Below are 24668 nucleotides of genomic sequence, written 5' to 3' on the forward strand. Positions count from 1 at the left end.
TAGTTGATGTTGGTTTCTAAATGTTTTCTGACACTCGGCCCCAAACATTAAAACCTTCTACGGCTCACAAGCTGCAACAGTTCACACATTATCAACGATCTTTGTGACTAAACTAAGATAAAAAGTGAAAAACTGTCTGATTCCTGCATCATGAATGTAAGTCTTTTTGGTATTTATGACAGTAAACTGAATATATTTGGGTTTAACATTTTATAAACCAAAACAAGAAATGAATTAGTGGAGAAAACAATCAACAGATAAATGGACGAAGAAAATGTGTTTTCCAACATATATGTCTGAATTCCTCCAACATTACAAGATACATATAATTTAAATTCAATTTTATTTACAGAACACCATTTACAGGTCAAACTGTCTCAAGACGCTTTATTTTTATATATTTTTTGTCATATTTAAAATATGACAAAGTAAGAAATTTAAACCTCTTGACTAATCCAATTTGTTTTTTAAGAGACTAATCAACAACTAAAATAACTTTCTGCACTAAAACTAATAAACATGAGGTCAAATAGAAGGAACAGTTTTAAATCCTGCAGTCCCACGACGACAAGAATAAAGTTTGTGAACAAAAACTAAATCTGCTGGATTCCATTAAAGTCCTAATAAATGATAATAAAGTGTGATACTAAAGGACACAGAAAGAGGAAATGTTTGAAGAAACAACTTGATGTTTTCATTTCAGACTAGAAAACGCTTTAAGACCTTTCTCTGTTTTTGCTCTTTTTCATCGTTTTATCGTCTCTTCTGTTTAATTTGATCTTCTAAAGTCTAACTGGTGTCTTTTCAAATGTTTTGTCTTTAGTTTGATTCTTCTTAAATGTTTAGTTTTGCTCATTTCTCATTTTCTATTCTTTTGTAATGTCTGATTTGATTTTGAAATGTTTTGTTTTTTAATGTTTAATTGTTGTTTTTTTCAAATGTTTTATCGGCTTGTTTGAAAAATTTCCTTTTCTTTCCCAATGTTTAATTTTTAGATTAAATCTTTAAGGTTTTTCTTTTTAAATGTTTCACCACCTTTTAATGTTTAATTTTCTTTTTAAATGCTTCATTGTATTTTCTGTTTAATTCCTATTTAAAGTTTTATTGTCTTTAAGATTTAATTTTCTAATTAAACATTTAATTTTTTTATTAAATTTTTTGTCTTTTTAAAGGTTTAATCTAATTGTTTTGTAATTTTTAAAATGTTTAATATTCTTTAGTTGTATTTTTTTTTAAAAATGTAATTATCTAAATACGTCATCTTTAATGTTTTTGTTTAAACAATTTTGTTTAATTTCATAATTACATGTTTTGTATCTTCTGTTTAATTATCTCATTAAACATTTTGTCTTTCATATAATTTTATTGTATTTAATGTTTAATTTTCTTAAAAGTTTTATTGTATTAAATGTTTTTTCCTTTAATTGTTTTTTTAATGTACTTTATTTCTTTAATCTTTTTTTTTCTGTCAAGATTTTAACCCCAACCTTAAAAATGAAACAAAATCTTAAATCACAATAAAAATAGTTCTGATGACTTTATTTGTTTAGAACCTTTAACACGGATGACAAAACTAAACAAGCAAAGAGAAAAAAACTATGTTAAAACGATGATTAAAAATAGATTTATCATCATAAAATATGTTGTGTTCAGAGGATGGAGGGAGTTTATTGAAATGTTCTTGGGCTCACACAGTAAATCATTTAAAATAGAAACTTGATATTCATTCTAAGGAAACTGCAGAGCGGCAGAAGAACCAACAATATCTCCTGTTTTCTTCTCTACTGAGTCGACTCTTCTGCTGCTTTCAGACCAAACAACTACAGACTCTTCACAACCTGCTCAAACTCTTGGTACAGGACCTCACCACACGGGTCAACAAGGTTTCCTTCTCATTTCTACTCTGAAGCTCACCTTCTCCTGCTCAAACTGCTGACAAATGTTTGTGCTGCTCTAAAGTCTGGTCTCCAGAACTTCCTAAAAACTCTCAAAGTCTCTTCTGCTGCAGGTTGCTTTGTAGAACTGTTCCAGAAAACCTCACTAAACCACATGGAGGGGCCTCAAGATAGTCGTCCAAATGAAATCGTACAAAAACCAAAGTAGCACAACCAAACGCTAAAGTCTCCTGCAGCCTACCAGAGAAGCTCCTTAAACAGAGAATCAGGACAGGAACTCTTCCCTTCTGGACAACCAACGTTGGTTCACAAACAAGAACACAGAATGTGTCTGACCAAAAACCTCAAAAGACTCACTACAGCCAAGATAAAGACACAACTCAGCTGCACCAAACCCACTAATCACTGCAGGATTCTGTCATTGAGCTTACCAGTTTTACATCACAGGCAGATGCTGCAGCTGATGATGCTGTAATTCACATAAACAAGGAAACAAGTCCATCAGAATTTGAATGTTAACAGTCCAAAATGAAAAGGTGATATACAGCTTTCCTATTGGGTTAAAGAACCAATAAAAACGTGAAAAATACTTTGTAAAAGCGAGAGGTCAGTAGAAGCTTTCATTTTTTCTTACAACGTTTCGGTGCCCCCCCCCCAATCTATCTATCTTTCTATCCATCCATCCATAGCATATCTATATGTCTATCTATAGTTTATCTTTCCATCCATCCATCCATCCATCATGTTGGTTTTGATTTTAGATGTGTTGGTCCCTCTCTAGAGTCGGTAATCTGATCTTAGACTCTCCTCTCGTGCCTCCTAGTTTTCTTCGCTCTCACCTTCAGTTTTAAATAAACTTGATTTGTCTTTAATCTGCTGAATCTGACCTTCAACAGATGAAGCTCGTCCTGAAAATGCTCCCAGCTGCTCTCTGCTGCCACCTACTGGTTAAGGTCCACCTCTTCATGGCTGCTGACAGGTCAGTGAATGCACCACATGCAGTCAGTACTTCCAGAGTGAGTCAACAGAGTTCTGACAGATGAGGAGGTTAACAGTAACTGACATTTACTGACTCATTCCATGTTTCATTGTGACTGGTTTGTTCTGAGGAAAGCAGATGTTAAAGACATTAGAGGAGATTTAATTTCCTACGACTTCGAACGTAGCATGCGCACATACAACCCCTCCCTCACCCCCCTCTTACCTCCCCCCTCTTAACATTTACGAAGAAACGCCCCCCTCCAGAAACTTGCGTAGGACTCGTGAAGTTGTCTTTTACGGCTGGGTCCCCCTGGATCTTTATCTGCCATTATGTAAAAAAAAGATGACAAAACAAGTCGCCAGCTAACTACGAAGCTATACCAAAGCAACACATACACAAAACACGTAAGTCCAAGGCGTACGTAATCTACGTAACTAGGCCTGAGCCGGAAGATTTTTGATTGACAGGAAAGGGAGCAAACCAAACGCCTCGGTCCGAGCGCGTTGATTGGCTGATGTTTTTCAGGTCCTGCCATGTCCACAATTAATTTTTTAAAATGTTTTATTCTTTTAGAGACCATACATACAAGTCCACTAAAGGTCAGTATATTCATTTTATGTGAATCAGACAAATTAAACATCCTCCATAATGCCTTTAAATGTGTGTGGAAAAAGTGAAAAATTGAGTTTTTGGGGGAAATTAGTTCAAATATTGTCAAGAAAACCTCTGCAGATTTACCAAAATAAGATGTAGACTTTGTCAAGTTGTCTAAGAACAGTTTGTGAATTCAGAAACTATGAACTTTATTTTCCTCAACTTTGAATGGTCACCTTTGGTTTCTTATTACTGATGCACTGATATTTTTAACAGTTTAATCTGTACCCCAAAACTGTTCCTGATAAAGTTTGCAGTTCAACATTTGTGCACATCGAGTTGAAACCTCTTTGGTTTGCAGACAGCTGGTTTTAATGTGCACAAGTTTTGAAATGAATTAAACACCATTAATTACTTAATTTACACAGGTTATGATTTTAAAACCCCAATAAGCTATTTGAGAAACAGGAATTTACTCATTTTCGAGAACAATTTCAAGCATACAGGACCACTAGTTTCTCATTGGAGAGTATAATTTATTCATTCAAGCACACGATTTAAACATCAGTCATATTCTGCTTGTTTTATTAATTTGGAAGAACAAATAAAGTTAATTGAGGGATGCCTCCAGCTGCAGAAACTGTTTCAGGAGTCAGTAAACTTCCTCTGAATCAAAAAGTGAAATCTTGTTTATGCAGTCAAACCATTAGAGAAGAAGAGACACAACATGACTCAATGAAAACAGCTTTTTATTGCTCAATTTAGATGTATAAATAAAACAGGATTCTCTCTTTAGTTTTCTGGGTGATAAAGTCCTTTGACAGCAGCTGCTTTCTTTAAATAAACGCATTTATCCAGAGTAAACCACTGGATTTAAAACCTAACATCAGCTGCTCTGTTGCTGCTTGATCTTAGAATCGTACGTTTCCTCAGCAGGTGAACAAAACCAAACAGAAAACACGTTCTCTGCTCCAACTTTGGGACGAGAAAACCCGGCGTCAGGCAGCATCAGAAGACCTTCAGCTTCCAAAACACTCCGAATAAAATCAGAAACTGTCACTGAAAATACACATTTCAAATAAAATCTACAGACGATTGTCGTGCTCATCACCTGAACTGTAACCTCAGTCATCTTCAGAGTTTGTATTTCTTAATAGATCTCTACTGTAGTAAAAGTACAATATAAAAATATGACACTGTTAGACTGATAGAGCTGCTGCAGGTTTACAACTTTTAACCCTCTCAACTCCAACAAAACCCGCCAGCAGGTTTGAAAGGCATAGCTTTAAAAGAATAATTAAAAATCACCAAAATGACACCATTTATTCTCCAGAGATTGTAAGAATGTTCTGTCCTTGAACTACTCATGCTGTTTTGTTTGATAACTGAACTAAATCTAAGCTTAAATGTTGGACTTTTTAAATAAAAAAATCACTTGAAGTTTAAAAATCTGCCAACAATAAATGATTTGCTGGAACCACATCCTATAAAAAAAAAACCCAAAAAATCAGCACTCAGCAGCGTTATTGTGAATTCATTAGTTACCAGCTGTGATCAAAAGTCACGTGACACAAAATCTGACTTTTCAGCAATGAGTAAGAAGACAAATTCATAACGGAAGCAAACATCTGTATTTGTAACAATATCTATAGCATGTGGAGCCAACTTTTTTACTTTAATATTGTGTGCACGTGGAAAAATGTTGCAGGTTTTTTTTTCCAGTTTCTTTAATGTAAATAATCCAAGAATTTCAGCATTATTATTTTGTCTTTTTTAATGATCAATGACATCATTTCTGAGTTCCTTCTCCTTCTTCACAGTTGTTCTGTTTCCATAGAGGACTTAATATTGAGTGAAAAATGAGTCCACAGTGAGGAGAAATGTGACAGAAACAAAAGAAAAAAAAGAAACGCCTCGAGATGCTTGGAGTTTAGAGGGTTAAATAGAAAACCTCCTTCAGTTCTCCTCTTGTTCTTCTTTGGTGTCGTTTTTGCCACAGTGAGTCCAAATCTGGTCTTTTCTCAGTTTAGTGAAGAGATAGAGTCAAACACAGCCATTAAATACAAGCAGAAATGTGAAAATCGGATGTTCCCTGTGATGAAAGCGATCAGGATCAGACTAACTCTTAACATTGGTTCCACTGGTGCATCCATCTTTATCACTTTGGGCGTATCAGAAACTTTTCCCTCAAATTTTCTGTCAGTTCCCATTCACCTAATTATTAGATATTATATATATATGATTTCAGTAATTTCTCACCATATGATTTAAATGACTTTGAATGGGAATAAAGGTGCAGATAAATGTTTCGCTCTTTTCCATCAGGATAATCTGACTTGCTTCTTGAAACTTTTAGTTGGTAAAAGTTAGTTCTCTTTGGCTTCTGACTCCTCACTGCTTATTTACTATGAAAACAGTGAAATAAGGAGTTCTCCAGGTGGTTTAATCTACCTGGACGGCCGTTCTGAGACGCTCAGATAGACCTGCTGAACGTCAGGAGCACCAGTGACCAATGAAACGTTTAGTCCCACCTGGCTGATCTTTGGTCGCAGGCTGGAGCCCTGAAGATGAAGGTCATGAGGTGAAAGCAGGTTTCATTCAGTGGCGTCCCTGCTTCTTCTTGAAGATCTTATTAAAAGCGTTTCTCCTCCGGCTGCTGGTCGACTCGACCTCCTCGCCTCCTTCCTCTTCTGCGGGGCTCTTCCTGGTTGGAGGCTGAAGCCCCGCCCCCCGAGCGCTGCCCGATGAGCTGGACGAGGCAGAGGAGGAGAAGATGGCTGGCCTATCGACCGCATCCGAGGTGATGCAGAGGGAGCGGGTGGAGCAGGAGGTGGTGAGGCCGGCGGCGGGGCTGCCCCTCAGCTCTACCAGGCTGGAGCTCTTCTCCAGACCTCCTCCACTGAGACCAGAACCCGCCTGCAGGGGGTGGAGCCTGGAGGGCAGGAGGTGGGGCTTGGAGCAGTACAGGCCTCGTGATTCGCTCAGAGACAGCGGCAGGGCAGAGTCAGAGTCAGAGCGATTCATGATGTCCCTGAGAGACAGAAAGTTTAATTTTTGCATTTTTACAGTAAATTAATTCGTATCAATGTGCTGTCATATGGAGTTAACAATGGTGATTGTGGGAAGTTGTGTATTCGATATATCTTTAACCGGAGGGGGGTCTACAACACCACTTATCAGGTACTTATGCTGCAGTCCTGAAATCCCTCCCCTAGAAGTTTGGTGTGATACTAAACACCATCTACCATTCACCAAGTGGAACTCTGAGGTCATGATGACGCCTTACGACTATGCAATGTTGTTATGTGCAATCGTGCTAGAAGGGACATGTAGAGGGTAATTATATGTAAAGTAGATAGGGATATGTGCAATACAATTATATGTAATCCTGTCAGAGGGATATATGCAGTGGAATCTGATGTTACAGTGACAGAGGCGTAAGTGTAGTATAGCAGCAATAGTGATAGAGATATGTGCTCATGAGTTTGTTATTACGATTTGTGAAGTTCTGTGGACCAAATGCTCGATGTTGGCTGTAAGTTTTAACAACGCTGGCGACTAAAAGCCACAGAGGTTAACAGTCTAGCAAACTAACCACCTTATGTAGATGCTGAAGTTTAGCTGACAGCCTGATTTTTGTATTTAGCTTCATTAATAGATTCATGAAAACATGTTTTTAATCCAATATGAAATGTTAATGGGATGAGAAAAGGTTAAGAAGGATGAAAAACAGCAAAGTAGGAAGAAAGTACGGAGGCCACAAAGTCTCCAAATAAATTTTAGAATTTTGTCTGAAGCAGAGCCTAGGCAATACTCCATTACCAGCCATGCAGTGTGCTCTCGTAGGTAACATCCTTTGTACTCTATGCTGTTTGGATGCTGTATTCTCTGCAGGAATTTCACTTCCTTGATTATGTCTTGCCATTTCTGAGTGGACTGCTTCCCACTGTTAGACATCTTCTTGATGGCCACCACCTCATTTGTCCAAACAAAATGAAATATTAGATTTATTTTGAGACTTTGAATCCTCTGTAGGAAATGGCAAGTTAGAAAAACTGTAATAGTGGCCCTGAAACCCTGTTAGCTCTGTCTGTAGATTGTAAATTTGACCAATTGAAAAACCTGCCAAAGCTGAATCCCGACTATTTGTTGAACTTGCAAAGTCGATCCTAGCTGACTAAGGGTGACGCCAGGGGACACCCGGACAGGTAACAGTCCATCGCAGGGCTACACATAGAGACAAACAATCACATTCACACCCAAGGACAATTTAGAATCACCAATTAACCTCACATGCTTCTGGACTGTAGGAGGAAGCTGGAGAACCCGGAGAAAACCCCCGCATCCACAGGGAGAACATGGAGACTCCATGCAGAAAGATCCCAGGAAGGCCGGGACGTGAACTGAGGATCTTCTAGCTCAGGGGTCGGCAACCTTTAACACTCAAAGAGCCATTTTGACCCGTTTCCCACAGAAAAGAAAACACTGGGAGCCGCAAAATCCTTTTGGCATTTAAAATGAAGACAACACTGCATATATCACTTTTTTACCTCTATGCCCTTGTTAATCAGTCGTGATTAATTAATTACAAAGCCTCTAATTAGATATTATTTTTTTAATTGTGTCCTTCCACTAATATTTATCTTACTTGGTTAATGTCATTTTTGCTCCTGGACCTCATATGTTACGTAACGTTAGCTGGAAATCAATATTTTGCAAATGTCTATTTAACTTGTAAAATCTATTTATCTATTTATCTTAAGCTAGTAACTTTTCTCCAGTAAGTCGCTGCCCTATTTTCCAAGACGACACTCCTCTGACTCTCTGACCTGCTGCCTGGACATTGAGCGGTGTTCTTGCGACTAACATGTATTACCCTATCATGAGTACTTTTGACTCAAAGACAGACGTGTCTTTCTTGGAGTGGAGCTTTAATATACAGGCTTGCCATTCTTGAGTACAAAATGATGTGAAACTACCGGTGTTGCTTCTCCAGGAGTAAAACAAAAAAAGGCATGAAACGTGTGGGAATCGGAAGCTCCGTGTTGTCTCTCTGCATCAACTTTGCGCTCTCATGTCACCCCTGCAGCACATCCGGTGGAGTGACACGTCAAAATAAGAGCGGTAATTTCACAATAAAATTCTTTATATTAAAATGCATTGAAACGCGCCTGAAAGGCAGAACAATTTATTTTCCAAAACTACAGGGAGCCACAACAGAGGGCTGAAAGAGCCGCGGGTTGCCGACCCCTGTTCTAGCTGTAAGGCGACAATACTAACCACCAAGCTAACTGTGAACCCTGAACCACTGAACTATAAAAAACTCTGTTTGTCCGTATCTTGACTCATCAGACACACTGATGACTTGTTTCTTTTCTCGTTAGTGCATCAGTAAAATAAAAGTCATGCAGCAGAAGATACCCGAAGCTGCCGGAGCGACAGCGCTGCCTCCGGCTCCCTGCAGCGCCCCCTGCAGGAGGGAGGCTGGACACCTCTGAAGAGTGGAAGTAGGAAGAACGAAAGAGCAGAGCAGAGAAATGAGCAGCACCATCAGGAGACGGGGAAGGACAGACGGGGAGGACGGGGCCGATGGAGGGGTGAGACAGGGAGGAGGACAGAGGGAGAGGGTGGGGCACAGGGAGGAACTCCAGCTGGCCAATCGAACGGCTGCGATTCTGCCGGCCGCTGGGAGGGCGGGATGACGTGACCTGGCCACGCCCATCCTGTTGAGACAAGCCCCAACCCTCAACCAACCTCTGAGAGCTGAACGCCAGAGCGGGGTCTCCCATCCGTGGTCGCAGGGGCATCAGGCTCTGGGCTGCAGAAGATGGAGAGGTTTAGTTACACCTGAACACTGCTTTATCTATAAAACACAAACCAAAGGACTGACCCATGAAACCAGTCTGACTTATTCAGGCTCAACAAAAACTAAAACCCAGTCAGAGGTATCAGATATCATGAAGGTGGTGTTTAACTTTCTTTAACTCAGACTTTCTGCTTCAAACTGCTCACATAAAATTAGGGGTTTAATGCATCATGTGAATCTTCATCGTGTGCTACTGCTTCTTTTATCAGGCTGTGTTTATGGAGAAATATGAGGATTTTTTTTAAAAAAATTATAGCCTAAATTATGTCAGAGAGTAATGCTGGTAGAAAACTGTTAATATTTATTTTACTGATGAATGCAGCTGATTATTTCTAACTGACAGCTGCACATTAGAGCTGTTTAACTTCATAAATTTAGACATAATGTTGTACTGAAGTGCATTTAGGTCTGACACTGTCCCATAATGCAAGAAATCACCTAAATTTTTGGCCAAATTAAAGTCAAAGCTATTGTTATTTATTGAATATTATCTGTAATAAATACCAGTAGAATTGTAAGTCTTCTAATCTGTGTTCTGCAGTACCAGCAGTGTAAATGGGCCAAATATAAAATCATATTTATGTGATTTTTGGATCATTAACTCGGATTCCCATGAATACAGTTTGCAATACTGTGATTACAGGACTTCATTCTAAGTAGATTTGCAGATAAAACATGGATAGAGAATTATCAGGAAACGATTTAGTTAACCCTATAAAAAAAAAAAACAACTATATATTGCTATTTATTGTTGACTTTTAACCACGATCCAGCTGTTCCATTCCAACATTTATCTGTTATGTTTAGCTTAGTGTTTAAAATATCTAATAATAGTTCTAAATTAAGAATTCTAACTTTATAAGAGAATGCATCTTGTGGAAATAAAAACCAAACTCAGTGCTTTTAGCTGCTGTAAGTGGGTGTTAGTGGGAGAATGAGGAAGGAGTTAAAATATTGCCGTTTTCCAGGTGTTCAGAGCGAAAAGGTGAAGACGAAATCTTCAAGAAAACATCCGACCAGATGCTGGGGAAGGTGGAGGAAGAGGAGAAGCTGCACAGGTAGGAGGCGTCCACACGAACACCTGAACGCCGACTTCAGTCTGAACTATCTCAGTACTACGGAGATTTAATTATCATAGTTAACCATTTTTTCAACTAGAGGAGAGAGAGTGAATATACTGGTAGAAGGATGCTGAGTTTCCCACTGCCAGGCAGGAGGCCTAGAGGAAGACCAAAGAGGAGGTTTATGGATGTGGTTAAAGAGGACATGATGGTAGTTGGTGTGAGAGAAGAGGATGCAGCAGACAGGGTTAGATGGAGGCAATTGATTTGCTGTGGCGACCCCTGAAGAGAAAAGCTGAAAGGAAAAGAAGAAGAAGAAGACGACAAGTTTCTGCCAGTAAAGTAAATAATAAAGAAGAAAAGTTTATGAATAAAAAATATATTCAAAATTATGAGACAAAAACTCCAAATTGACTTCGTACTTTATAACTTTTCATGTTATTGTTTTGAAGCAGTACTTAAAAATATTACTATTAAATAATATAATTTAATTATAAAACTAGAATCTCAAATGTTGAGGGACAAAAGAATTTTTAAAAATCTAATTTGACAGTTAATCTTATCGTTTTTATGGAGTCATACATAAAATAAATAAAAATAAGTAAGATTAAATGTGTAAAACATCAAGAAAGGTGGAATTGTGAAGAGGAATAAATCAATTAATAAATGTTGAAATATCAAGAAAAATCTATTCGGAAAAAGGATTTTCATTTATTTCAATATTTGCTCATTTGTTTCAGTTTATCTTCATTTAGATATTTCCATTCCTCTAAGTTACTCAAAACAACTAAACAAAAAGTTAAAATAGAATTTTTATTTTAAATTTTAACTTTAAGGTGGAAATATAAAAAGCAAAATTTGTTCATTTTATTTTTATTTAGATGTTTTGAAAAATACATAATTTTTACCTTTACGTTACTCTATTTTTCTGTATATATTTTTGTAATGAGTAACTCAATGAAATAAAAAGTTAAATTTAATTTTTATTTTCAAGTTTTAACTTTAAGGTGGAAATGTAAAAAGGAATAAATAAAAAAATAATATTAAGAAGAAAATACAAGGATTTTCATTTGTTTAAAATATGTTAATTTATTTCACTTCACACTTTTCACATCTTTATTGAGATGTTTTGAAAAAAATTTTTTTTTTACATTTACAGTACTTTATTTGTCTGCATATATATATATTTTTTAATGAGTGACTCAAAGTTATGACAGTCAAATTTGAATTATTTCAAAAATGTAACTTTTTTTTACTTTATCTCTGATTTTATTTTTTTAAACCATGTCTAATTTTTTTCTTCTTTATTTTTTCTTTGGTGAAGCTGGCTTCAATAAAACCAACATGTGTTAACCTTTTGTTCACAAATTTTCAGCTTTTCATCACATTTTAAATTTACCATCCAAGTCCTGGTAAATTTCAACTTTCCATTTTAATTCTGGTCCCTGATTGTGTTGCGTTCAGGTGCAGCTGGCGTGTCGTAGATGTTTGTGTGGACATTGGTTCATACCTCTGTTTCAGGATTTAAAAAGTAAATAAATTTAAAAAAAAAAAAATCACACAATGTTCTTCCACTTTGACGGAAATTTAATGAATCATTTTCCAATTCAGTGGCTTCAATTTTTGCATTTTTTTCCCTGAAGTTTATTAAATTTTTCATCTGATTTGTACGGAGATCCAGATACGTCACGATGGGAATAATTTTTGTGACTATTTTTGTCTTTTTGTCGCATTTGCATTTTCTCTGACCTACAATCCCATTTTCTTAATTGTAGTTATTTATTTGTCACAAATAAGTTGACTAATATGTGCAATCATTTAGTAATTAATTTCTGAAAATTACTTTACTACGTGACTATATTATGGTAAAAAAACAACAAAAACATATGTTGACCTTTAAATCAGCAAATTAAAAGCTGAATTAAACAAATATTTTATTTCTATGATCAAATATTTCATTATAAATCACCAGTTTCATTTTCTGCTTACATCATATTACTTCTATATATCATATTATTTACATATTTTGTTTTTAAATAACCTAAGTGACTTATTTTTTGTGTAAGATTAGATTTTATCCCCAAGAGCATTATACAATCATATATTACATTCAAATACTTTGTACCATGTTAAATATTAAATGCTTTTGTAGCCTGAAATCTTTATAGAACAATTTTTAATTCTAGTAGACAATAGTAGTGTATAAATAAATACAAATTTAATACACGGATATAAAATAATCAATGTGATTTTTTTTTAAAAACTTACATTTAGTTGTTGACATGTAATAATACATCAGTATGTTTTTTATTTTCTTCAAAAAATTAATCATTTATATCTCATTATCTCACATGGAGTGCACACCTTAAAAATAGGGTAAATACTTTTTTTACAACAAATATTCAAACAGAAAATAAACTAAATTGAACTATTAAAGTAAATTGCAAAATTATTCCTGTATTTTTAATAAAAGCATTTGAGAAATTTATTTTTGCAGAAATGCAATTTTTTATATTCACCTCGTATTTACAAGGACATTGAAAATCGTATTTGATTTTAAATTAGAAAACGAGATGAAACTTATTTCTGCAGAAATATTGTTTATTTTTTATTAAACTTTTATCTTCCCTGTTTGATGGGTAATTATAATAAAAAACATTTCACTACTGAAGCCAAAACGTTCTTTTTAATTTTTCAGAAACTTCGGAAACCCCGAGCGACTTTGGAGGAGCTGTCAATCACAGGATGGTGTGATCTGATTGGTTAGTTCCTACAGAGGTATGAGCCAATCGAAGAGGGGGAGAGGCTAAGGAGGCAGGGGCCAACCGGATTGTTTCCATGGTGACTGGGTGTCCGCGATGCCGCCCAGAGGCCAAAGGTCGCTGACGCGCCGGTCCATCTGCCACGCTGCGTCTGGAGGGAGCCAATCAGGAGAGAAATGCTGAGACAAGACGACCAATCAGAGGAGGAGGCGGAGCCCACAGCTGAGGTCAGTTTGATTTAAAATGGCGAAGTTTGTCCCTTCTGAGCCTCTGTAGAAGCAGTAATGTCTTCTCTTTTTTTTTTTTAATGTCTCTTTACATTGAAAACACGGAGAAACTGATGAGTTTTGTTGATGTAGGTCGGTGCACAGGTTAATAAAAATAAAATCTAAATTTTATTATTGTCTCCTAATTTAAATCAGTCTATATAAAGTATTTAAACAAGCGTGAATATTGCTAATGTTTTAATTTAAGAAGTTTTAATGTACCTGCAAATGACAATGTGCCCTGTGAGCTTAAACTGACACTTAAATATAATATCTAAAATATATGAGCATCAATTACTTAAAATTAGTTGATTTTAACAAATTTTGAATTGAATTACCTATCTTGTAAAATTACTTCTGTATGTGACTTGAATATTAATATTTGATAAATTGTTTATAAATAAACTTGGAAAATTACTGACATTTTTAGATCTCACTACATTTTATGCATTCACCCTCTAAATCACTTTGAAATGATTTTTTGGTGTGTCTTTCAAGCTCAATTCTCTATATGGAATAAATTAAAATATGTCATTTTTAAAAAATTAACTTCTAAATAACTGATTTCATTTTTAATTTCAGTTTTGCACAAATTAATAGAACTATTGGATAACTTATTATACATTATACAATATTTAAAGAAACATGTAAACATATCCTTTTATATTTTACATTACTCTCATTTATTGTAGATATTTTAATAGAATTGCTTTAAAAAGATTAGCTAAGCTGCTAGCTGAGCTGCTAAGCTGCCTGTCTGGCTAAATACTGGAGCTATGTCGAAAATTCATTTCTCCATCACTCACATGTATGAAATGACATGAAAACAGACCCCAGGTTGAAAAAAACGAAGTTCCCCTTTAAGTCCATAGAAACAACGGATCATCACGTCTTCTTGGTGATGTGACATAACGCAACTTTGATCAAACTTTTTCAGGCTAGAGATGCAGAAACTAATGCAGGATTATAAAGCAGATGAGTGTTAATCTGTGAGTCATGTGAGTGCACGGTGTTCAGTTCCAGATGTTTCCACACAGACTTACACTGCAGCGTCCCTGGAGACAGGATGTCCTCGTCCATGTCGTCCAGGTCGTCTGAGAGCAGGAGGTGCTGGGGGGTCGGAGGTCTGAGGCCCAGGAAGGACGGGTCCAGGTTCAGAGCCGCGGCCAGCGCTCCCACCCCCGGGTTGTTAACCAGACAGAAGCCGGTCAGAGACTCGATCTGCTGCCAGCGGTGGAGCTTCTCCTTCAGCGCCGCCGTCACATCGGCCAGGGCCTGTCTGAGGGGGGAAGGACATTAGCAGCCGAGCTACCTGTACAGGTGAGAGCTGACCTCCAACATGTGACCCAGAGTTACAGTGTTAATCCTCTGAGCTGCAAGCAGTTTCTGGATGTTTTTTGTTCCTCTCACATTTTCACTCACTGGACTCATTTTTTACTGCAGCATAAAGTCCTGGAATTTTTGTAACTTAGTACTGATTTATTTTCTTGCTTGATGCAGAATCTGGTGCAGACGTGTTATTGGAGAATTTTTTAGTGAGATGTGAAAAATAAAGTTATTTGGATTAAATATCATTAAAAATTCTGCTTGGATTTGGTTAATTTTCACAGATGAATAGTTCAAGGACCGTCAGAAAGTTAATAATCCGATGATTCTTTCCGTTTCCACAGTTTTTGGTTGATAAATGGTGTCACCGCCTGGGATTTTTAGGGTCTGAGGGTTAAAACATGTGGAGATAATGTAACAGAGCCCAAGAATAAAAGTATGAACCTATAAATGAGCTTCACATGGGCTCTTTGAGTTCAGATTGCTCTAAACTTTAAAACAACTCAGCCTCAAAAACTGATTTATCCCGTGCAGTAATCATAGACAGTCGACGTTGCTTCAATCACAGACCTCAACCTGATGAGATAACTGCTGTAACTCACTTTGCAGAGAGGATCTTGTGGTCGACGTCATCCAGCGAGGAGCTGTGAGCCACATGGAACGTCCCGAACAGAGAGCTCCTCTTCTTCTTAATCTTCTCTGCCTGAAACATCATCAGAGTTAGCGGTGTGTCCGAACCTCAGCAACTCCACCAAAACCCCCAGTTTACTAGAGCTACGACTAACAACGAGGGAGCGTAAAAAAGCAGATGTTTTCATTATCAGTAGTTATTTATCAGGGAACAAAATACCTCAAACTGTGACTTACGCTCATGTTGATGGACACTCCCGATCAAAATCTTAAGAAGGTTCTAAGGAGAGCCTCAAAATGCAAAACAAAGAAATGAGTGAGCAATTTACTGAAAACAGCAATTAAACTGAAATAGGCTGTTCATCAGCTGATCAAAAGTTTAAGACCACAGCTCCAAAAAAACTAGAAAACTGTCAAAACAGAAACATAAGGGTCAAAAACGAACTCAGTGAGGAGCTCCACCGTTCTTGTTGATCACTTCAAAAATTCCTTCAGGCATGCTTGATGTTTCCAGGAGGCTGGTGGGCTCATTGCTCCAAGTGGTGAAGATGCTTCATGAAGGTCTGGAACTGATGTCCATTTTTGTAGACTTCCTTTGCCATCCATCCTTCAATGTTCTCAATTGGATTTAGATAAGGATGGTCCAAAAAAAGTGACTTTATTCTCCTGGAGGAAGTCTTTCATCAGTGTTGTCATGTTGAAAGACCTGGACATTTAAAACTAGACGAGGTTCTCAGTCACCACATCACCAGCTGCTGTTTGACACACTGAACAACCTCAAGCTCCCAGATCATGATGGAGCCTCGTAGAAAATATCTCCAGTGGATCTCCTGGTCATCCACTAACGTTGGAAGCCATCAGGACCTTCAAGGTTACATTCATTCTGGTCAGAGAACAAAACTTTCTTCCACCTTTCAATGTCCCATTTTTGCTGCTCCTTCTAAACTCCAAACGGGCGGTGGACGTTGAAGACCTTTTTCAGCCCTTCCCTCCTCGATGCCGTCTGATGGTTACTGGGCCTTAGTCAGCACCAGTAAGGACCTCAATCTGGGTCCAGGATCATCTTGTCTTGACGGACCGCCAATGGGATCCTCCGGTTCAGCAGTGGTGAACTTTTTTTGGGTCTACCTTGACTTTTTTGCTCCATTACCCTCAAGATCTTTCATGAAATTCAAAATGACCGTCCTACTGTGTCCACCCTCAGCGTTGGAGAGGCCTCAACAATCCTATCGCCTTCAAAGACAGAAAGGTTTCTGCCATCAGGAGGTCATGACTGTGAATACCTGACAGGAAATAACATGGAATCTAAATGTTTGAGCAGATGTTGGCTTTTAAAGGCTGTGATCTTAAACTTTTGATCAACTGACTAAAGCATGTTTGAGTTTGAATGCAGTTTTCCATAAAATTCCTGCTCCAGTTCGTTTTTCTCTTGCTCCCATTTCTTCGTTTTGCATTTTGAAGCTCTACTGAGAAGCTTTTTAAGATTCTACAGTGCAAAATGCAATGTCTTGCAATTCTTCAACTGGTATTAAGGTTTTGATCAGGAGTGTATTTAGATTGATTTTTTTTTTCTCTGATCAACCATCAAAAATACCAAAATCATCATAGGAAACTGAGAAACAAGCAGATGCTCGTATCTGTGAAGCTGCTAACAGAAGTTTTGTTGCATTGCTCACCCCCTCTCTGGCCTGCAGCAGCTGCCTCTCGGCGCTCTGCTTCTTGATGTTGTAGTACTGAACTTCGATCTCGTGCGTCAGCTGCAGCCACTTCTGCAGAGCGTCCGGCGGCAGCCAACGAACCCGCGACTCCAGCTCCCTCTCCGCCTTCCTCAGTGCCGTGCGGACCTGTGATAGAGGACACAGAGTCGGTCAATGAATCCATCGGTCGATCCGTCAGTGAACGTATCGATAAGGTCCACCTGCTCCAGCTCCTCCTCGGCGTATTTCTGCTGGCTCCTCTCGTTCTCGGTTCCTTCTCGGAGATCACGGAGCCGATGGGCCTCCTGCTTGGCCGAGTTGATCTCGCTCCTCAGCTGCTCCTCCACCTTCACCTTCTCCACCTGGACGCTGCGCTGCTCCTCCTGCGCCTGCTGCAGCCTGACAGGAGACAACGGCGGTTTGAACGAGCGCTCCTGAATGCATCATCAAGTTCACACAAAGTAGTATTAATTATAGTGACAGCAGCTGCAGTAACTGGAACCACAAGTGTGCCGTGTAATTCATCCTAGATGTTTAACTCATTTTGGACAGATTGTGAACAGGAAAAGAGGATTTTTGGAGCAAGGTCTGGACAAATTTCGAACAATTTTGGACAAATGTGGAGATTTGTTAGAGAGTTCTGTGTCATTGCGAGATAGTGTCCATTAACAGACAGACAGAAAACAAACCAACGCTGATTGTCACATAACTCCGCCGAACCTTCGCGGAGTTATGTGACAATAATCACAAAAATCCTGCTTAGATTTGTTTCAAAGATTGTAGCAACGTTGAAAATCCAGTGATTCTTGATGTTTTGATAGTTTCTGGCTGACAAATTGTGTCATTTTGGTGATTTTCTTTTAAAGACAAAAAACCTGTTTGCAGGGTTTGAAGATTCAGAGGTTTTAAGCAGGTGATAATATTTTGCAGAGTGTCCTTAAAGTCTGGACACAGGAAACCACAGATTAAATATGGCTTTGTCAAAACAGGAAAGAACTGAACTGGTACTTGTCAGTGGACGTGAAGGATGGACATATGGAAAGATAGCAGATAAATTTAATCTTTCTACAGAGCCATATTTAATCTGTGGAGGAAAACAATTACAGTTAATGAGATTTTTTATTTCCCAGATTTTAGGGACACCCTGTAGTAATCAAATCAATCAAACTTGTAAATGAGTGTTATATGAGTAATCAATTGATTTGCGGTTTTGTTGAGAAGTGCAGATTTTGATTTTTGCTGGATCTCTTTTGTGTAAATGGTTTATTTCTGGTGGATTTGTGGATGTAGAGCGATTTTGATTAAATATCCCATTGTGAAGCTTAGATTTAGTCACGTTTTCTAACAGTTGCATGTCTCACACTGTTGAAACCTGAGGATTCTCTCTGTTTTTTGCAGTTTCTGGCTGATATCTGGTGTCGTTTTTTCAAGCCCACCATGAGTTTAGGGATTTGGAGCCTGAATTGATAATGAAAATAACCAAAGTAACAGCAGCAATACTGCGTGTATAAATGAGAAGTACAAGTATTTGTTTGAGGAAACTGGAGGCTGTGATTTATCCTGTTACAGCGTGACTCTGTGTGTGTTGTATATACTGTATGTGCTGTCTGCTGTATGTCAGCGTGTACATGCAGGTGTGTCTGTGTGTTCAGACTGAGCTGCTGGCTATTCTTTGCCCATATAAGGACTAAAGACAGAAGGTTTCTGCATCGGCCGCGCACACACACACACACAGACACACACACACACACACACACACACACACACACGGTGGATGAGTTCTTTCCTTCTGGCTGCTGCAGCTCCGTCAGTTTTAATGACATGACATTAGGAAATCAACCAAACAAGAAAGTGTTGCTGCATTTCTGAGAACATAAATAGTCACACTCATACAGTAGCAACTACTGATGTTAACAATTACTGGGGGAATCAAGTAGTTACTGCGATAAAAACGGTGATAAAAGTCTAAGGACACGTGTCAGAAATGTGTTATTGCTGAGCTGTAATACCTGTTTGTACCACCAGGTGGAGCCTCTTACTGTTCAATAGAACAGAATAGCTTTACTGTCATCATACATGGGGGCATGACGAAAATATAAGAAGCTGCCTCTGAGGGGTGCGTTGAAGCAAGCTAAATTAATGTACATATAAAATAAAACTAAATTAAGAATTCCAACATATGCAAAAGAGGCAAGATATATAGAATGTAGTGAGGAGGTAATGAGATCAAATAAACAATAAAATAGAATAAATATGGGCAGGAGATAAGCAGCATTACTGAAGGTGACACTGCGTTATTGTTTGGAGTTCAGAAGTCTGATGGATCATGGGTAAAAACTGACTACAGGCAGCTTAGGCAGGCAGCAAGCATTGTGGGAGTTCAGGAAGCAATGGGCATCATGACAAAGTCCTCTGTGATGCTGAATGTCTAAGGCCTGTATGGCAACGTTACTATGGACTATCTACAATCTACGCCTGTGTTGTTACGTTGCCTCATTATTTTACCTTTCATTGTAAAAGTTTGGTATCTTTGTATTCATTTTCTGTCTACTTGTTGACTTACATCACTCAGTAGTCATATGACATCTGTGGTAATTTCATAGTAGTCTCTAGTAGTATTAGTCCATGTACCTTTATTGTAGTTTTTTTCTCATTGTCATTTTGTGTCTGGTTGTAGTTGTTTTGCGTCTCATTGCAGTTGTTTTGTGTCTGACTGTTCTTTTATGTCTCTTTGTCATTGTTTTGTGTCTCTTTTTTGTAATTTGGTAGACTATGATGTTTTAGTGACATTTTGGACAACATAATAAACTACTGCCTTTATTTTCTATTCAATAGGTAAATAGAGAAGAAGACCTGCACTGAAGGGCTGGAATCGAACCTGCGTCTCTGACACAGTCTTCTTTATGAGTCACCCTCTCAACCAGTTGAGCGACTTGAGCACGTTTTTCCACTTGTTGGACAACATACTAAACTATGATGTTTTTGGCCACATTTTGGACGACATAGTAAACTATGTCGTTTTTGTCACATTTTGGACGACATACTAAACTGACGTTTTGGTCACATTTTGGACGACATACTAAACTATGACGTTTTTGGTCACATTTTGGAAGACATACTAAACTACGACGTTTTCGTCAAATCATGAACGACATACTAAACTATGATGTTTTTTGTCACATTTTGGACGACATACTAAACTATGACGTTTTTGTCACATTTTGGAGGACATACACACGTGGACAAAATTGTTGGTACCCCTCAGTTAAAGAAGGAAAAACCCACAATTCTCACTGAAATCACTTGAAACTCACAAAAGTAACAATAAATAAAAATTTATTGAAAATTAAATAATCAAAAACAAACATTACTTTTGAATTGTTGATTAACATAATTATTTAAAAAAACAAACTAATGAAACAGGCCTGGACAAAAATGATGGTACCTCTATAAAAGATTGAAAACTATTTGACCAGAGTGACATGATTAACTCAGGTGTGTCATTTAATTGACATCACAGGTGTTTCCAAACTCATAATCAGTCAGTCTGCCTATTTAAAGGGAGACAAGTAGTCACCCTGCTGTTTGGTGAAAAGGTGTGTACCACACTGAACATGGACAACAGAAAGCGAAGGAGAGAATTGTCCCAGGACATCCGAAAAAAAATTATAGACAAACATCTTAAAGGTAAAGGCTATAAGACCATCTCTAAACAGCTTGAAGTTCCTGTGACAACAGTGGCTCATATTATTCAGAAGTTCAAGACCCACGGGACAGTAGCCAACCTCCCTGGACGTGGCCGCAAGAGGAAAATTGATGACAAATTGAAGAGACGGATCGTTGGAATTGTATCCAAAGAGCCCAGAGCAACCTCCAAAGAAATTAAAGGTGAACTCCAAGGCCAAGGTACATCAGTGTCAGATCGCACCATTCGTCGTTGTTTGAGCCAAAGTGGACTTCATGGGAGACGACCAAGGAGGACACCACTGCTGAAAAAAACTCATAAAAAAGCGAGACTGGAATTTGCAAAAATGCATGTTGACAAGCCACAAAGCTTCTGGGAGAATGTCCTTTGGACAGATGAGACCAAACTGGAGCTTTTTGGTAAGGCACATCAACTCTATGTTCATAGACTCAAAAAGCAAGCATACGAAGAAAAGAACACTGTCCCTACGGTGAAACATGGAGGAGGCTCAGTAATGTTTTGGGGCTGCTTTGCTGCATCTGGCACAGGGTGTCTTGAAAGTGTGCAAGGTACGATGAAATCTGAAGACTATCAAGGCATTCTGGAGAGAAATGTGCTGCCTAGTGTCAGAAAGCTTGGTCTCAGTCGCAGGTCATGGGTCTTCCAACAGGACAACGATCCAAAACACACAGCCAAAAACACCCAAGAATGGCTGAGAGAAAAGCGTCGGACTATTCTAAAGTGGCCTTCTATGAGCCCAGATCTGAATCCCATTGAACATATGTGGAAGGAGCTGAAACATGCCATTTGGAGAAGACACCCATCAAACCTGAGACAACTGGAGCTGTTTGCTCATGAGGAGTGGGCCAAAATACCTGTTGACAGCTGCAGAACGCTCATTGACAAATACAGAAATCGTTTAATTGCAGTGATTGCCTCAAAAGGTTGTGCAACAAAATATTAAGTTATGGGTACCATCATTTTTGTCCAGCCCTATTTCATTAGTTTGTTTTTTAAAATAATTATGTTAATCAACAATTCAAAAGTGATGGCTGATTTTGATTATTTAATTTTCAAAATTTTTTTATTTATTGTTACTTTTGTGAGTTTCAAGTGATTTCAGTGAGAATTGTGGGTTTTTCCTTCTTTAACTGAGGGGTACCAACAATTTTGTCCACGTGTGTACTAAACTATGACGTTTTGGTCACATTTTGGACGAAATACTAAACATGACACTTTTAGTCACTTGTTGGACAACATACTAAACAATGACATTTTTGTCATATTTTGGACGACATACTAAACTATGACGTTTTGGTCACATTTTGGACGACATAGTATACTGTGACATTTTTGTCACATTTTGGACGACATACTAAACTATGACGTTTTTGTCAAATTTTGGACGACATACGAAACTATGACGTTTTTGGCCACATTTTGGACAACATACTAAACTATGACATTTTTGGATACATTTTGGACGACATACTAAAATATGACGTTTTCGTCAAATCATGAACGACATACTAAACTATGACTTTTTTTGTCACATTTTGGACGACATACTAAACTATGACATTTTTGCGCACATTTTGGAGGACATACTAAACGATGACGTTATTGTCACATTTTGGACGACATACTAAAATATGACTTTTTTTCACAGTAATGTTCTCTTATTGTTTCATTCAACAAACGCACAGGAGCTATCTTACACATAGTTTATTTTGCTGGTAGATTGGAATTGAGCTCCAACAGACGACATACCTGACTTATGATGCTTTTAGTCACATTCTGGACGACATACTCAACTATGACTTTATTGTGATATTTTGGACGACAAACTAAACTATGACTTCTTTTTCACATTTTGGACAACATACTAAACTATGACGTTTTTGGCCACATTTTGGACGACATACTAAACTATGACATTTTTGCGCACATTTTGGAGGACATACTAAACGATGACGTTATTGTCACATTTTGGACGACATACTAAAATATGACGTTTTTGCGCACATTTTGGACGACATACTAAACTATGACGTTTTTGGCCACATTTTGGACAACATACTAAACTATGACGTTTTTGTCACATTTTGGACGACATACTAAACTATGACGTTTTCGTCAAATCATGAACGACATACTAAACTATGACTTTTTTTGTCACATTTTGGACGACATCCTAAACTGACGTTTTTGGCTACATTTTGGACGACATACTAAACTATGACGTTTTTGTCAAATTTTGGACGACATACGAAACTATGACGTTTTTGTCACATTTTGAAAGACAGTAAAATATGACGTTTTTGGCCACATTTTGGACGTCATACTAAACTATGACGTTTTTGGCTACATTTTGGATGACATACTACACTATGATGTTTTTGGCCACATTTTGGACGACATACTAAACTATGACATTTTTGCACACATTTTGGACAACATACTAAACTATGACGTTTTTGGCCACATTTTGGACGACATACTAAACTATGACGTTTTGGTCAGATTTTGGACGACATACTAAACTATGACTTTTTTTCACATTTTGGACGACATAGTAAACTATATAGGTGTAGTATTTAGATCATTTTTTCTTGTGCTAGGTTTAGATCAAACTGGAACTGATACAATGGGATTAATTTAAATTGATCTAATGGACCCACCACTACATAACACCCCATTGATCATCAACGCCACGGCTGCTCCACCTAAATTGACTAAACGACCTCTAAAGGAGGCGCAAACCATAGATTATTCCAAGTTAGCGAGCAATGATGTTGTGAGAGTGACCATTGGCTTTGGGGACCATAATTTATGGCTGGATTGGATTAAAGGGACAGTTCAAGAAGTATACATGACTGTGTTCGCTCCACAGCTCATCCCACTCTTTTCACTGAACCAGCTCCCTTCTTTACAGAATCTGATCCCATAGGATATCAATGTATGCTTGCTTTGTTTATGAGTGCTTTACCACCAAACTGTACAACACTGTCGTCCATTTTTCCTCCAGTTTTGAATGACACACTTTCCCCAACATTTGCACCGAAAGCAGTTTATTATACTTGTTTTACAAGAGCAGCTGGAGTCAGATGAGGAAGGGGTCGCCGTTCCCCTGGCATCCATTGGACTCTGAGAAGCTGGTCTCACGTTTAAAAGACCAAAAGGGGGAATTGTTGGATTATTGTACCTTATTTAAGTTTTGTTTATTAACGGGTGTGCCTTTATTGTAGAAGTTTAGAAGAGTTCACATGCATATAAAAGTAGCTGTAACTGAGAGTAATATGCTGTAGTGGAAAAGCAATGGGTGTTTGGGGTCATGTGAACATTTGTGTTTCAGAGATCAACAACGACGGTATCTCATGTTGAAGACGACACAACCTTGACCCACTCAACGGTTTAGGGGAAGGGTTGCCTCCACCCTGAGGTGAGAAGGAGAACAAGGAGTACGGTCACAAGAAAAGAGAAGCCAAAAAGAGGGAGAAGATACCAAAAAAGCTTTTATGATTTTGTTGTAGAATATAAGTCTGGCTCAGAGTGAAACGAGGTATGAACTGACAGTGTCTCTGTTGCTGTTAGGGAAAGGAGTCTGGACCCAGAATTCTGTTCTGTTATATTAAGTTTTCTGTGGAATAAACATTGACAGTGAGACAATTATGTTCTCTTATTGTTTCATTCAACAAACGCACAGGAGCTATCTTACACATAGTTTATTTTGCTGGTAGATTGGAATTGAGCTCCAACAGACGACATACCTGACTTATGATGCTTTTAGTCACATTCTGGACGACATACTCAACTATGACTTTATTGTGATATTTTGGACGACAAACTAAACTATGACTTCTTTTTCACATTTTGGACAACATACTAAACTATGACGTTTTTG

At 37.9% G+C, this 24668-nt stretch overlaps 1 protein-coding gene across 2 annotated transcripts in view; it reads right to left on the reverse strand.

Annotated features, from left to right (window-relative positions):
• Positions 1–4203: 4203 nt before the first annotated feature.
• Positions 4204–24668, reverse strand: part of LOC110965841 (stromal interaction molecule 1-like) — a 40634-nt gene continuing 20169 nt past the window's right edge. The window contains exons 8-14 of one of the 2 annotated variants that reach the window (XM_022215007.2): positions 17301–17478; positions 17059–17226; positions 15355–15455; positions 14470–14705; positions 13225–13311; positions 9226–9289; positions 4204–6502 (exon numbers count right to left, since the gene is read on the reverse strand). In XM_022215007.2, the coding sequence (XP_022070699.1) occupies positions 6070–6502; positions 9226–9289; positions 13225–13311; positions 14470–14705; positions 15355–15455; positions 17059–17226; positions 17301–17478 (1267 nt within the window). In that variant the 3' untranslated portion in view covers positions 4204–6069. The remainder of the gene's footprint in view (positions 6503–9225; positions 9290–13224; positions 13312–14469; positions 14706–15354; positions 15456–17058; positions 17227–17300; positions 17479–24668) is intronic. The other variant, XM_022215008.2, reaches the window with a different exon arrangement.

This window comes from Acanthochromis polyacanthus, chromosome 17, assembly GCF_021347895.1.
Source record: "Acanthochromis polyacanthus isolate Apoly-LR-REF ecotype Palm Island chromosome 17, KAUST_Apoly_ChrSc, whole genome shotgun sequence".
Classification (NCBI taxonomy): Eukaryota; Metazoa; Chordata; class Actinopteri; family Pomacentridae; genus Acanthochromis; species Acanthochromis polyacanthus.